The 17,029-nt window shown below is 39.1% G+C and overlaps 1 protein-coding gene across 1 annotated transcript; it reads left to right on the top strand.

Annotated features, from left to right (window-relative positions):
* Positions 1-209: 209 nt before the first annotated feature.
* LOC116298285 (membrane metallo-endopeptidase-like 1) lies at positions 210-15,487 on the top strand. Its single transcript, XM_031706675.2, has 18 exons — positions 210-452; positions 2,860-3,056; positions 3,397-3,654; positions 4,111-4,176; positions 4,473-4,592; positions 5,232-5,309; positions 5,929-6,062; positions 6,787-7,012; positions 7,234-7,332; positions 7,544-7,621; positions 8,052-8,155; positions 8,272-8,330; positions 8,622-8,673; positions 8,760-8,827; positions 9,046-9,170; positions 10,039-10,200; positions 10,521-10,594; positions 14,711-15,487. The coding sequence occupies exons 1-18, from the start codon at positions 314-316 to the stop codon at positions 14,808-14,810; spliced, it is 2,139 nt and encodes a 712-aa protein (XP_031562535.2). The 5' UTR covers positions 210-313; the 3' UTR covers positions 14,811-15,487.
* The last annotated feature ends 1,542 nt before the right edge of the window (positions 15,488-17,029 follow it).

Genomic DNA, 17,029 nt, shown 5'->3' with positions numbered 1-17,029 from the left:
AGACCTAAAGTAAACTATTCAATAATTATATATTCTTCTTATTCTTCTTTACCGACCTACAATATAATTCAATACCCTGTAGATAGAATACCCAGCTACTCATTCCTTGCATGGGGATTTTTCTCTGCCTCGGCGTGTTTAAAATTAAAGACTAAATCCGTTGATTTTCAAAGCGGCAAGCGGATGTCCCGCGGTTTTAGTGTCTGGCAACTGATAACTCAGAGAACCACTTCGTCGAAAGTTAGCGGGCCAAGTCGGGGCAAAACGTCTGTCCTTTTTTTCCCGAGAAGTGGACTTCAAAATTCGTACAGAAATGATGCCGAAACTGCTACTCGTGATATGTGGGGTTCTTCTTACGATTGCGATTGTTAACAGTCAAGGATCTGGAGATGACGACTCGGATATAGGAGCAAATGTGTGCGTAACGCAAGATTGTTACCAGACTGCTTCAGGTGAGTGTTCTTTGTTCTCAAGGTAAAAAAGGTTTGAAATTATGTATGTTGGTTTTAATCATTCCTCGACTATTCATGGATTTCGTTATATGTTGTTAAAATAGTCTGGGTGAATTTAAAATGGAAAACGATATCATATATGTTCTAGCATTCAAATCCCGGTAATCGTATGGGGTAACTTGTCGGGAGAATACGGTGCGCCCCCCGAAAAAAAAGGCTTATAGATGGCAAATTTTGATATAAATTTTAAATCTTATTTTCTGTTAACATCAAATGGATATTTTTTATATTTTAGTATTCCCCGTAGTACAAGTGATATTCAAAAGTATAAGTGCACATGTTGCTACATAAAAGCTTCACAGACAAGTTTGAGACATGCGTCCTAGCTAATGTACTTCGCCATACGTACGCAAAGAAATAAAGCGCCACACTGCTGCGTTTTACAGTAAAACGTCGAAGATGTGAAACGATGCAATCCAACGTGTCACCATCAATATTCATAAAACACTCGTCAAACGTGGGACGCATTTCTTAGCTTAAGGCCCAATAATATGATGTCATTTTTTATACTAAACGTAAAGTATTCTTAGAGCTTTTGCAAAGCACTTTTCCAAAGAAGTATGAGGTTAATGCCTCATACTGTAACAACTTGGGTCTTACGGTGATAGCCCGATTCTTGGCAAGGTTAAAAGGTTTAACAGTGCAATGCTATGACATGGTATAACAACAATGGACCTCTAGACACGTATGGATTTATAGCTATAGAGTGCGCGCTGCATGAAAGCATCATTGAAATTATTTGTTTGCCTTTATCAGCACATATCGATTTAGAAAAAAATGCCTCGAGCATGATGACGTTTTATACCTACACTTCCAGAATCCCTTTTGGTAACTTTTTTGTTATGATTATTTTCACTATTGTCTTGGTATTCTCAAAGGAATTTTAACATTTGCATAGGAAAAGAGATTTTGAAAAAAGATTGTGGTAGTTTAGGTATGAAACGTCATTAGTGTTAGGATCTGTCAAGGTTCCTAATAAATATGAGGCATAATAGAAGCTTGTTACATTCACATAGAGCCTCTATTCAGTTGATACAAGCTATGTACAGGAAGTCAATCAGAACTAGCCCTTACTTGTGGCTTTGAATTTCCGCAAAATGTCTAAGAAATCTTTATTCCTCTCGCAAAACACTGCCATCAAGTTTTTTCTTTCCCTTGCTTTTGCCTTAAAAATCACCTCTCTTTCTTTCTTTCTTTCTTTCTTTCTTTCTTTCTTTCTTTTTTTTTTTTTCTTCTTTTTTCTTTTCGTTTCTTTGTTGTTGTTGTTGTCGTTTTCTTTTTCACTTTAAATTTTTTGCGTTGCAAGATGGTAGACCTCTTGCCAAAATTGAGTAGATCTATTTTTTATGTGATCACTAGTCGACTTCGAATAACATTTCCGATTGCCCTGAAATAATATACCAGTTTCAATTAAGGTATTTTATGATTGCATGTTTGACTTTTTATCAATGGCCGATTCAGTAAGAGTTTAAATAACTTGGTTGATTTAATCCAAACCGGACTTCTTTGTATAATCTTCGTCACCTGGTTAAAAATCTAAACCGGAATTCTAGCGTTCAACACGATATCAAAATGCGTTACAAGCAATAACGAATTTTCTTATCTAAGATATTAATACTTTTAAAATAATTATTTTATCAACTGTGTCGAGAAAAGAGCTTCTATGATTTTTATCATTTATTTATATTTCGAAAAACAAGATCGCGGAGTAATGCGCGCTAATACAGACCCATAAATGCGACATGGACCTGTCTTTACAAGCCCAGTATGAGTATGTTTGGTTTAAAGGACGCCAGATGGGGAGGGGGCTGTTTTGGTCAAGGGGGGGGGGGGGGGACCCAGATGAATTGGCAAGGATTTTATTTTTCGTGTTTACAGGGTAAGCAGAGCCGACGGGGTGTCATTCAACTGCCTGCAGGAGACTAGGCACTCTGCGCGTGTAGCATTGCTTAGCCATGGGAGACCATGATGTGTGCATCTGGTTTTGGCAGAATTCATTATTTCAGCATAATTTATTATTTCAGCATAATTGGGGATGTCATCAGGTTATAAAATAGTTAATCCTGAATAGACTTTAATCCCCACTCGTCGGGGGGATTATACTTTTAGAAGATGTGTCGGGTTCGATGAGTGACTCGGTATAGAGTTTGTTAGGTCTCTCTCTTGATTAGATAAATACCAATTTGATCTGTGAGTTATATGTGCCCTGAATTAATCAGCCAAAGGGTTGTTTCAGGATTCGATCTGTGAGTTAGCCATACCCTGACTTAGATCAGCCCAGAGGTTGCTTCAGGGTTCTATCAAAGTTTTGATGGTGTTCTTTTCTTTTTCTTCCGTAAATTTTTAGATATCCTCAGTTCAATGGATCTTACTGTAAACCCATGTGATGACTTCTATCAGTACGCATGTGGTCGTTGGATACAACAGAACCCGGCTGATGATGGCAAGGCGTCCGTTGACCGATACGAGAAACTGCGCGCAGATAATGATGAGTTCCTGAAGAAGTTTATGGCAAACTCCAAGTCGAGGAATGAGTATAGAGAGGTAAAAGAGCAAAACCTTGTTGTATTTCTGTCCTTTTATTGCTTTTCCGACCCCTTTTTGTGTTTTTAGACCCGGCATTTTCCTTCTGTCCTGTCCCTGTCCCTATCCCTTTCCTTCTGTCCTGTCCCTGTCCTGTCCCTGTCCTGTCCCTGTCCTGTCCTGTCCTGTCCCTGTCCTGTCCCTGTCCTGTCCCTGTCCTGTCCTGTCCCTGTCCTGTCCCTGTCCTGTCCCTCTCCTGTCCCTGTCCTGTCCCTGTCCTGTCCCTGTCCTGTCCCTGTCCCGTCCTTATGTCTTTTTTCCAATACGTAGTAATAATAATTCCATCTTTTGTTTATTGTAGATCAAAACAGTCATAAAAGCCTTCAAATACTACGAGTCCTGCATGGACACTAACACAATAGACAAGCGAAGTGCTCAACCAATGGAATCTCTCATTCAACGGTACGGCTCGTGGAGCATCACGGACAACAACTGGGACGAAAGAGCCTGGAACCTACAAGACGTTCTCATTATGATGCTGGAAGATTTCGGAACAAAATCTTTGTTTGAGTTTAATGTAGAGCTAGGCATGACAAACAGCAGTTACTACTACATCAGTGTAAGTACCTGTGGTGAGAGGATGTATGAAGGTAGAGGGGGTGTGATAGGGTGGAGGGGAAGGTTCTTATAAGGATTATATGAAGGAAGAAAAGAGGTTACTTCTCAACACACAGTACAATGGCTGCGCGCAGCATCACAAGAGTACCACTCGATTATAGATGCTTTGTACCATCACGTGATGGCAGCCATTATAGGAAATAGGAACAATTTAAATGGGTCTAATCTGATTTACATGAGAAAGGTTCAGTTTCCCAGGGTAGAACAACTATTGTTGTGCCTCCTGTCTTGGCTGCCATCAAAATATGGAGCAAAGCCTCTCACAAGACTGTCTTCCCTTGAGAGCTGTTGCGTGTATCGTGCACTATTAGTATCGAGCATTCCTATGCAATGTTGCGCCCAACTAACTAGTTCCTATTGTTTAATTTTTTCTCTTTTAAATGAAATGTTCCTGTAGCTTAAACAGCCGACTAAGTTCAGTATCCCTCGTGAAAAACTAAATTCCAAAAACGGAGGAGCAAAGGTAAGGACGCTTTTCTTTCTTCTCGTTAATTCACGTGGGTTTGGCTTGCGTTGCCACAAGTCGAACACTATTATTTATTGATGGTTTTCAACCATTCCTAAGAGAATGAAATAACAAAAGACACGGCGGCCATGTTGGAGGGTATAACGAAAAAATTCATTGACAATTCTTTTGTTAAAGTCCTCCAACATGGCCGACGTGAAAACCATCAATTCAGCGTTTACGAATCATTCAATTTTTGTGAGCAACAAAGTTACATGCACATGTTTAAATTTTTGGAATTGTTTTCTTTGTAGGATCGTAGAACATTTCGCCAGTTCATGATGAATGTGTCGCTATCTCTAGGAGCTCAAAACTCTCAGAAAACTGCATCAATGCTGCGTGAGGTTCTTCGCTTTGAAAGAAAGCTTGCTAAGGTATACCATGATAGAAAGATGAATAAGTTTAAGAGCTTGATATGAGTATATAATCCAAGAGTTTTGGTCGAGCATTTGGCAGTTGTACGCCGGTCGCGCTACGCTGTGGTGAAAGGGCAATGTCTTTATAATCACGTCTGCAAATGGTTAGACTTTCAGGTGGCTAGGATGACCACTTTGAATGGCAGTACCGCCTTCTACACTTCATTTAATCATCATCATCATCATCATCATCATCCGTCAACGTCCGTCGATTTCAGAGACACTATTTTAAGCCACTGAGTCTTGTTCATCATTGCGCGCCGAGTATTCACTTCATTATCACGTACAACAGACGGACGCTTTTACCAACTGAGCAAACCGGGTGGCGATATCGAGGGGGGGGGGGGGGGGGGGACACAAATTGGGCCACTGAATTTCATGTTATTAAGATAAACTCACAGTGACCACCCTCAGTGTCTACATCACATTTTAAAACCAACTCTTATGATTGTAGAGCGCCTTTGATTTTATAAATAGAAGTGGAGCTGTAGACATTATAATCAAATAAACCGTCAATGGGAAGGGGATCCACAGGTAGCCCAGGACAACTCTGGTTACGCATTTCAATATTATTGTATTATCTATCTATTTGTGCAGAGTGCCTTGCCAGAAGAGAGTATTGACTACAATAAGATGACAATAAAAGAAGTACAAGACATGCTGGGCACTAATCCAGTAAGTCATATCAACACCACACATGAATAGACCTGCACTGATTTCGGATTCTTTTGTCAGTTTAAATGCATGACGTACCCGGTATAGTTAACTTCGCATTTATACGTTTTAAGATTTAAAAATCTTATTGCTCAACTTAGCTGTACCCTTTTTTTCTTTCCTTGCGCTCGTTAATTAATGGCACTGTGTCCATTCTAGAAAACTATATATGAAATAAACTAATAGAGGCTTTTGGGCGCATCGAGAACCCAATCCAAGAGATTGAGATGGCAATGTGTGTGTGGGATAAAGTGTTGGGATTAGCTCACTGAGTTTGGACGTAGAATACCACCCACAGTAAAAGTAGCTAAAAAACAATATTAGGCCAAACTGATGCATTGACCTCTACACCTTGAGTGCACTGTTTTCCTATTTGAGACCACGTGTCATTCTCTAGAGTATCATTTCTTTGTTTAACGGTAGTGCATGAGAAGACACATGAATATGAATACGGCTTAAGAATAATATTCTCAAGAGAATGAATCGGTCTGAAAGTTTAAAAAAACATTGCGCCCCAGGTAAAGAGGTCTATGAGATGAAATTTTAATGACCATAACACAAATGAAATTTCTCTCACCAGATCGACTGGCTTTACGTTATTCGTCAAGTCCTGTCTGATGTACCCATTAATATTACGCCTGAAACCACTATCATTTTGAATGGAAAAAGATACTTCAGAAAACTCAAAAAGCATTTGAGCAATACACCAAAACGGTTAGTAACAGGATAACATTATGAAACATATAATAGGCCCTTTGCAGTTAACGGTCACGTGTCTGTACTGTACTGCAAAATGTTTTTATATTAAATTGGTGATTCTTTTTAGCTACTTGTAAAGAACTGAATGAAAACATGTGTATCCAGTGTGTTACGAAATGCAGTTTTATTATGATCTCTCGAAACAGGCTGTAGAAAGTTTGTTTGCATTCCAGTATATTTCACCCATGGGAATCAAGATGTTCATTCATTTACTCTCATTGAATTAATCAGCACGTGATTGCATAGCTGCAAAGGGCCTATTAACTAATTGATTGTTTAGAGAAGTCGGTGGATTTGGGGAGATCCCAGCCTATAAGTGTGGCATTCAAATCTTATAGATGCGCTGAAAAGGGAAGTTTATAATGTAATAGGCCATTTGTACAGGTCAATTGACCCTACCCCTTTTAAAGCAATCAGTTGAATATTTCATAAGGAATTGCATGGGATGCTTGTCCTTATGGCCGATTTAGACGGTATGATTTTCGCCTACAACTGTATCGTATACAACACGCTCGCGTCTGTCGTAGGCGAGTTGTAGGCTTGATTTACACGCTACGACTCGAGTTGTAGGATGGCGCGAGTGTGTTGTGTACGATAGATGTAGGCGAAAATCGTACCGTCTAAACCGGCTTTTAGTCTAAATATATCCTGACAAACTTTATTTGTACTCTAACCTCAGAACCCTGGCCAACTACATGATGTGGAAACTCGTATACGACTTTTACCTGCATCTTGGTCAGGATTTTGTTGACATTTATCATGATTACAAAGCTGCATCAGGAAGCAGCTGGCAGCAGCCTGACAGAGAAGTTACATGTATGGAGCAACTTCTGAGCATGCGTGGGTTTGCATTACCGCTGACAAGAGTGTTCGTCGACAAGAAATTTAAAGGGAACAAACAATGGGTAAGTCACCGCTTGGATAACTATTCACCGAAAGAAATAGTCCAAAATAAACAAGAAAATAAAACAAGGAATTACGCTATTCTCGCTTCTAATTATCAAAAAATGACGTTTAGTAATATCGATTTATCCTTCTTATAAAGAGCGATAGAATTACTGTGCTTACTAGCTCTTGCGACTGAAATAAATAATTGATATAACTTCGTACCATTCTAATCCAACAGATATTAAATGCGACAGAACAGATTCGTAATGAATTCATATCAAATCTTGATAACAACTTTTGGATGGACAGAAAAACAAATGAAAAAGCAAAAACAAAGGTAAGAAGGATGTTTTTCCGAATTGATAAGCTTAACATGACTTGCTGGAGGGCTGGAGGGCTGGAGGGCTGGAGGGCTGGAGGGCTGGAGGGCTGGAGGGCTGGAGGGCTGGAGGGCTGGAGGGCTGGAGGGCTGGAGGGCTGGATGAATAAAATGAACAATATGAATAATTCAATGATGGGGACCCATTTTACGAATGTTACTTTTACAGGCTCAGTCGCTACAGGAGGTGATTGGATACCCTGATTTCATCTTAAATAGCACTGCATTAGACCTGGTATTCGATGACGTAAGTAAAAAATTCAAACAAATTGATTTTTGTTCGCACACCATTAACTAGCTGGGGTAACATACGTTTATTTGTCACCTATCGTAGACCTTAAAGGTGCAATTCCAAACATTTTATCAATTTATTAATTTAGTTTTTTTGAAACTTTATTCATTTAGAGCGGTCTAAAATGCTCAACACTTAACTAATTCTTAAATTTATAAATGTAGTACATCTGACCTCTTTACCTTGAGCATAATGTTTCCCATTTCAGACCACGTGTCATTCTCTTGCATATCATTTCTTTGTTTGATGGTCGTTCATGGAAAGGCACACGAATATGCATACAACTTGAACAAAGAATTTTATTCTCAAGAGAATAGCACATGGTTGGAAATGAGAAAACATTGGCCCAAGCTAAAGAAGTCTGTCGATCCATGAAAATCTACAGGTCGTCATTGATTCATGGACATACTTCGAAAACGTATGGTCCTTGAAGAAATTCTGGGTACAAAAGAACTACGAACTTATAGGAAAAGAAAGAGATAACGACCAGTAAGTAAAGACTAACATATGGAAATTACATACTCTGTGACTTAGAGCATGTATAGAGGACAATATGGTATCCACTTATTTAACTTTTTTTCGTACTCAAACTACTACCTCTTTAGATGGAATATGTCTCCAATAGAGATTAACGCTCAATATGAAGACAGCTTCAATCGCATGGGTAAGAAAACAGTGAGATTTAGTGTGGTTGGTTAATGTGCTGGCTGCTAAGCAAGAGGTCCATAGTTTGATCCTCAGTGACCTCACACACTTGTTTTAAGAAGCAAGTGTGCCTTGGTTGGTTAGTGTGCTGCCTGCTAAGCAAGAGGTCCATAGTTTGAACCTCATTGACCTCACACACTTGTTTCAAGGAGCATGTGTGGCTTGGTAGATTAGTTTGCTGCCTGCTAAGCAAGAGGTCCGTAGTTTGATCCTCAGTGACCTCACCTTTATTTTTTTCTTGTTTCCTTAGTTTTTCCAGTTGCAATTCTTCAACCTCCATTTTACAGCGGAAAGTACAGTAGGTGAGGAATAAAAGTGTCAAAATTAGTTGAACAACCAATGCCTTCGAAAATATATTTTAATTTTTTTTCTTCTCTTTTTTCTTTAGTGCTGTCAATTTTGGTGGCATCGGTTCTGTGATTGGTCACGAGCTGACGCATGGATTTGATGATTCAGGTAAGTTGTCCCCAGGACCTTATCGGTATCCAACATGGCCGCCGCTGCGGGGGGAAATCAAGACAATTAAAATAAACTACATCACTTGCATCTGAAATTAGCCATTCGCATGGAATTTCTGGCTCCTATAAACCACATCAACAAAGTTCAAACTACTTTAAGCATATCTTCAAACTGTTTTAAGTACCTTACGATAAGTTTGGACACCTCTTTTCTAGGGAAAAATTACGACGAAGGTGGACGGCGCGAGGACTGGTGGACTGACCACACCCTCAATGAATTCAAAAAACGATCCAAGTGTCTGGTCGATCAGTATTCCAGATATCAGTTTCATGGGCAAAATGTAAGTTCCTTTTCTATTTAAATAATTGGTATTATCCTGCAATGGGATGCGATCGTGGGATGTACGCGCCATACTGAATACAAATTTTGGACAATTTTGATTTTTGTTTAAAAAATGGTGAATGCTTTTATTAAATGTAAAAAAACCCCGATATTTTGGCTTTTACAATACGTAATGCAGGATCGGATGTCCAATTAATGGAGCATGGATACGAGAGACTTGTTCGAGAGTCCAATTAAGTTATGAAATTTGGAATCTACGGGATTAATTCTTGGTACGTATCGTATCGACTAGTTGAAAGAATCTCAATCAGCTTGCAATAACGACAGGCAAACTGCCTATACGCATGGCAATCAAACTATGAATGCTAAAAATCCTATATTACATCCGGATTTCAACATGCCCAATATTTACTAATGATATATGATTGATACAACCCCCTTTCTATGTATATACTAAAAAGCTGCTCCGATTGGATATATTATGTGACAGCAATTGAAAGTAGTCATCTGCGCAACTTGAAAATCTGAGCCCGGTTGTACGAAGCCTCCTGGATAGCGCTATCCGACGGATAATAAATCTTTTTCAGTGGATAAATTTATTGGATAACAGCATCGACTTATCCAATGGATAAGGATTTATCCGCTGAATACAGCGCTATCCAGGAGGCTTCGTACAACTGGGCCCTGATCATTTGTAAATGTAAAAGGTAGCACATTCGGATCTCCTCAGTTTATATAACACCCCGAGTGTAAGTCCGGCCGGGATTTTAACCAGCACGACCTTCCGCACAATACTCCGATCGATGCGCATCCAACTTAGCCAACCGGGCGTCGGTAATTAAGGGAAATGTCTTTGATTGAAACAGGTCAATGGTAAGCGAAGTCTCTCTGAGAATATCGCAGATAATGGCGGACTTAAGCAAGCTTTGGGTGCCTATAGAACATGGGTTAATATAAATGGCGATGAACCCACCTTGCCTACTACCAATATGACCAATGAACAGTTATTCTTTGTGAGCTTCGCGCAGGTGAGTAATTTCCATGCCACAGGACACCCATGATCCAATAACACTATTCATCAGCTTTGCGAGTCCCTATATCTCGACAGGGGACCCCTTTGAACATGACCAATAAACAGATATTCTTTATGAACTATGCGCAGGCAGTGATCCAAGGATCACTCTTTAAGAGTTTCCTGTCATCGCTTGTCATCGCTAATCACCACCGCAGTTCACCACAGGGGACTTCAATTCACGAATTAGAAACGGCTTAACGTAACGATACCTTAGTGTGCTACCTATTTTCCTGAAACTTTGCAATTATTCAAGTTCTTTTTGTTTATGTATAGAATTGGTGTGCGTCGTTCAGCAGTGAAGGAATCAATGAAGAAATGACGAGTAACTACAGTCCAACACCAATAAGGTAACTATGGCAACGACAGGTTGTGTAAAAATCTGCCGAATGAATTTCACGAATCTAATTACCTACCTATAATGACAGGTAAACAATGCCCTTCATGTGCTTTCAACAAGAGAGTATTCTATTGCTTGATGAATGAATATTATGAATCTCGATCGCGCATTACTAGCCTTTGATAAAGAAATGATACTCAAGGGAAATGACATATGGTCTGTAATGGGAAAACATTACGTCCAAGCTAAGGAGAATTTTCCAGCCGAAAGTAGGTTTAATTCAGCCCAAGTTTCGAGCTAGCTATAGCAAGAAAAAACTAAAATATTTTTAGATATAAGCATCAAGCATTTTTTTCATCTGGTCACCTTGAAGTCGGCCTATACAGCAACATGTTGGAACATGTTTTTAGACAAGTGGGATATTTCAAACATACTTTGGTATCTTGTGTGACAATCAGAGTATCGTTCACCTTCGACTTCACATTTTTAAGTCTTTCAAAAATGTGCAGCTAAATACTATAAATAATTCAGGAGTTAGCCTCTATTATCCTATTTATCTATTGTTATCTATCCTATCCTATTCTATTGTTCTACTATTTCAAGAAAGGCACTTTGTCCAAATAAATGGCTAGGGTGTATTTTCAGAGGTTAATTGCTCATTGCAGTCGTACTCTGGGTTATGGTTTGGTTTAATGAGGTCACAGCACAGCACAGCACAGCACAGCACAGCACAGCACAGCACAGCACAGCACAGCACAGCACAGCACAGCACAGCACAGCACAGCACAGCACAGCACAGCACAGCACAGCACAGCACAGCACAGCACAGCACAGCACAGCACAGCACAGCACAGCACAGCACAGCACAGCACAGCACAGCACAGCACAGCACAGCACAGCACAGCACAGCACAGCACAGCACAGCACAGCACAGCACAGCACAGCACAGCACAGCACAGCACAGCACAGCACAGCACAGCACACGGATCCGGATGCGGGTATTTGATTGGATGAAGAATACTTTCTCGGGCAATGTGATTGGTCTGGCGTCCCCCTTGCCATGTCACGACCATGTTCGTGCCGTGAGCTTTTCACAGTCATACGAAAACTGCTCTAAGCATGATCTTGATTTACCAGATGGTGAATTCCTCAATAATTCTTTGCGTACCTGACATCAAAACGTCCTATACCTATCAAACATATGTAGGCCATCACAAGTAAGCCTTAACGGCTGCCAAGTGAATTATAAATGAATCTCATTAAGTTTACAATCGATTATGGTAAAGCCGCCACGCGAAAAGTTCATCATTTCCTTAAGTAAATGCGAATGTAATATACGGGTGATTATCCTTATGATCAGATAACTAGATAGGCTAAACCAGGATCAAAGCGCCCTGCTAAAAACGGTCATTGTGTTTCTGACTGTGAACTTGGGATAAATATGCAGCGAAGATAGAGAAGGAGGAATGTCGAATGCTTTATCCCTCCCCCTCTCTTACTAACACACACATATTCAAGGAAAACCTCAGTCTTCTGCATTCAGTATTATATATACTAGTCTGTTGTGTTTTAAGGCTGCGTTTACACAGTGGCTGAAGAATTTTTAACCTTGGTCAAAAATTTGACCTGTACATACCGTTTACAAGGAACCGTCTCTTTAATTGTATAAAAATACGTTCTCTTTACACGGAACCGGATCCAAATTTGCATGGCTAGGCGTATGAATTTTTGTTCAGGTAGCTCAGTCCCGTGTGAACGGAACTCCTAAACCTCTTGACCAGTAAAAAAATTCGTCCGATGCCTTGCAAACGTAGAATAAGTGCCATCTCCACCTATTACACATTTTATTCAAATCTAAGTTCATTTAGGGATGCTCTGTAGTGCTTGATTCCAACATCTAACACATATGAGATCTTCAGAAATGTAAATGTGGAATACGTTAAATGAGAATTAATAGAATCCAGATCGAAAATAACTCTAGATACTTGATGAGCCTTTCGCTAGGGACCACCAGGAACTGGTGATATAATTTGATTGGGTGCTTAAATATCGATCTTGTGAGTGGAATGGGATTTGTTTGTGAGACCTCACGAAAGCAGTCGCTATTTATAGAAGCTACGACAAGTAGTTTTAACTAAAGGCGGGACATAAAACGCGCGCGTATGTCTCTGTACTGTGATATAAACACGCTGTGAGCTATGCAAGAGAAGAGCAAGTGTTTGTCTTGCTTCTCAAGTGGATATCACTGAAGCAGAACATTAGGAACAAAAGCAGATACCTCTGCGCGTCTTTGTTTGGTTCATGCCTGAGTGAAGTCGACAATTAAATAGTTGATAACTAAATACTTTTAAGCACTACATAGCTAGTAATATTAATTGATTCAGAGATCTAAGGCATGCGCTCTATATGTAATCTCTAGAACAAGGTATTTATTGAAACACTTGAAAAGTCTGGTGGTAATTACTCTTTAATAGGATCACAGTTTGATATCCTTCCAATCTAATCGAGACCATAACTTGCAAAGCAATGCCCGCAGGTATCGGTGTTAATAATCTTCAGGTGGCTAATGCAGATATTCTGCGCATTTATAACTAGTAAAAACAATGATCTAGTTTGATTTTTCTAGCACAACTACTTAAAATTATTTTAGTTATATTGCCACAAGGTTACTTTAAGCGACTTTAAGATAAATTGCTTGATCATTTAACTTGTTTGCATTGCTAGGATTTTTGATAGTTTTACATAATCATATACTTAGAAGATATCGTATTTGTTTTAAGTAGAACACTTAAGGAGACTTTTATGATATCATTATTAAGACATGATTATAGTCTTGGTTTACTGTTGTCAACAGTTCAAGCAATCTGCGCTGTAGTCTAGAACTGAAACAACTATCATTTTATTTTGTTTATTTCTGATCATGTGAATCAACGCGCGCGATTTTTTTCACTAGTTGTGCGCGTAAAATAATTAACACAATTGTTAAAAGTGGATCCAGTTCTGGACTAATTGCGCTCTGAATGTACTTGGGTAGGACGAAGCATAGAAATAGACCATTTCACGGATCCCGTTACTCAACCTCGGCCTCGTCAGCGTGTAATATATTCTTTAGAAATTGCCTACAACCTGTGAAATTTTTAAGTGTTTCAATTGTTCGTTGATGTGTAAATTCCTTTCATTACTGCGGACTGTAGTCAAATTCTAAATAATAATTACACGCTGACGAGGCTGAGGTTGAGTAACAGGATCCGTGAAATGGACTATTGTGTTTGAGATAAATTATAGTCGCAACAGAAGGAATATGAATTTTTGTTTTGTGCACTCTTCAAATGGCTCTCACAAAACGTTTATAGGACACAATTTGATGATGTCATGTGAAACACCTTATATAAGCGCCACGCCGGGGATCGGCATCGTCTCTAACATACCTGATTTAAGTGCTTATCTATAGATTTCAGATGCGAAGCGAAAGGCAGCACTTAAGGTTGTAATTACAACCTTAAAGATCTAAATATTTTCGATCAAACTATGTATCAAAACCATTAGTAACTGAGCCAAGACTCTATGGGCCCCTTGCATGTGACGTCAAAGGAGTTTCATCTGGGGGACAAAACAAAATAATTCCAATCTCCTGAGAGTTGGAACCTATTGTCTTGTCCCCCAGATTGAGCTGCCTTCCAAAGTGCTGCAAGGTGTCTATAGTCTATAATGTTTGCACTTGAACATGTTGCTATTTGAAAAATAATTGCGCGCTTTGTAAATAATATATTGTGTATAAACGCATTGGGCGCAATGTCGTCGTAGTCGACACCTCGTGGCGTTCCTTGATAATTTATAAGATTCTTTGCTAAGTTGGGGCTGTATCCTCCGGGGCGTGTATTATTGATGGATTTCGACCATTCCCAAGAGAATTAAATAACAAAAGACACGACGGCCATGTTGGAGGATATAACAAAAGAATTCATTGACAATTCCTCCAACATGGCCGCCGTGAAAACCATCAATTGATGATTCAAATCAAACCTCAACAACGAAAACTATGCACACAACGATGAAGGAAAGAATAGCAACGATTTGTTGCCAAAAATGTCGAGTATTACTAATTTCAACTCAAATTCCTTTGCAGGGTTAATGGGTCTCTCAAGAACTTTGACGATTTTGCATCTGTATTTGACTGCGCTCCTGGAAAACCCATGAACCCGAGGAGTAAATGTGGACTGTGGTAGAGGTAACCTAAGATGATTTGAAAACAAAACTCCAACCGCTAAATGTACCAATATATTCGCTACAATGATGATTGAGGTTCAATGACTGAAAAGGGTTGCAAGATCAAAGCTGTACTGTTTAATTGTAGTTCATCATTGGAAAATAATGTTCTAATATTCGCACATGAAATATAGGGAGTTCTTCTAGTTTTCAATATTTCTATTTCTGGTTTTCAATCATTCCCAAGAGAATTAAATAACAAAAGACACGACGGTCATGTTGGATGATAAAACAAGGGAGACTAAAGAGGAATCTATTGTTAAATTTATCCAACATGGCGGCTGTGAAAGCCATCAATATGCATATTGCGTCACAAATGAAATAATTCGAACAATTGATTATATGCTAATTAATGTTCTTAAATGCCGGGAAAAGGGCAATAGTTTACATCACTGCACATGGGAATGTATCTGGGACCTTAATGAGAAGTAGTCAACAAGTTTTTTGCTGATTTCAGAGGGTTTATAAATCAAGCGGTAAAGAAGGCATTGGTTAAACTGTTATTCTTCTTACATCAAACCAATCGTCAACGCAAAAGTTGAATTTAAGGACAATTTGAGATAAAATTGCAAGATCACTAGGATTTTATTGTTACGTATTTTTTATTGTTATTATATTAAATATCCATCGACCAACCGCTCGTCCAGCCAGTCGTTTGTCCGTATCCTGCGTGAGTGAATGTCGGGCTGTTGAATCTAAAATAAGAGTGCATCAACTGTCTTTAAATGACCTGAAGGAATACTCCATAGCCTATCAGAAACCGTCAAAACAGAACCGGTTATAGTGATAAAAAATATCATTTCTTTGTTATCCTCTCCAGACTACTACTATCCTCACCATGTACGTGATTACATTAAAGTGCCTTTAACCCTTCTGACAATATTCACTGTATTGGTTCTACATGGGGTAAGAGCGGTTTAATAACTCGGAAAAAAAGTTTGAGTGCGGCTTCTTGGAGTTAAAGGTTTTTTTGTGCCATATGCTAATGACTGTCACGTATGAGGCGACGAAATTTTATATACATTCAATATACAAAACACTATACCGGCACACATAAATTGAAATTATAATTCGAAATGCGTCATTCGTTTCCCCATTGCTCTTATAGAAATTATTGCAAGTTAGTTTTCGCATAGAAGCCGGTGTTTCGAATTACAAAGAGCGACAAATAACCATAAATGCCTCCTCATCATACGTCACAGCATTAGCATATGACTAGGATAAACCTTTATAACTTCAAGAAGCCGCACTCGAACTATGCATTTGTTTCGGGTACCCCATGTAGAATCAATACGTACTGTGAATATTATCAAAAGGGTGATAGGAACTTTAGTCTTGATCCTTCATTTAGTGCATCATGGTGGGGTCTATACAGAATCCTTAGATGTAATGCTTTTTTCCCTGTACGTATATTAATCTAACTGCTTATTTTGTGAGCCCTGTAAGCCTGGTTTTTTTGGCAACCGTTCAGGGTCGTCATATCTTAACTTTAGCCAGCATCATGAGGGAATCCATCATCATCTTCGTTTCATCTCAAGGACCTTATCATATAAATTCTCCAGTTATCTCGTTCTATACCCTAAAATTGACTTCTGATACGACTGATAAAAGTCATCTATTTGGAATCAATTGACAATGTTCTTAGATAAGGAAGATGAAGAGCAGATCGCAAACTAGTGGCTTGCTTGCACTATATCCTATTGTATTAAATAGAGGGACCAAAGGGCGCGTAGCGGTAGTGCACTCGCCTCACCTTTTGGGGACTCAGATTCGATCAAGCAAATTAATATCGCGGAAATACGTACAAAGGTGAATCAAATGGGGTGGTGAGGTGGCAAGCCATCCCCTCTGAGATAGTACTGTTAGATCTAAAGAATCCATCAGTGGAGGCAAGTCTTTACATTCTAGATCTTGCCAATGAATGCTCAGGTATACGTATCAAATATACCGCATCAAACTCATGACCAAAGGGTAGTACCAAAATTACTAATTCAACTAATCTTGCACAAGATTCGATCATTTCCAGTTACCACGTGTTTTGCAAAGTCGCAAATCATTAAACTCACACCAATTCGTTAGTGAGCTAGTCACAAACTCTAAGCGAATTTATCCTTGACAAAAACCGACGTTTAGAATTTAAAAAAGGGGCTCTTAACTTGAGTTCATTAAGATGCATATG

This window comes from Actinia tenebrosa, unplaced genomic scaffold, assembly GCF_029948245.1.
Source record: "Actinia tenebrosa isolate PJP-AT-01 unplaced genomic scaffold, QUT_ActTen_1.0 PGA_scaffold14__42_contigs__length_11649687, whole genome shotgun sequence".
Lineage (NCBI taxonomy): Eukaryota > Metazoa > Cnidaria > Anthozoa > Actiniaria > Actiniidae > Actinia > Actinia tenebrosa.
This window is presented reverse-complemented; position numbering and strand designations above follow the sequence as displayed.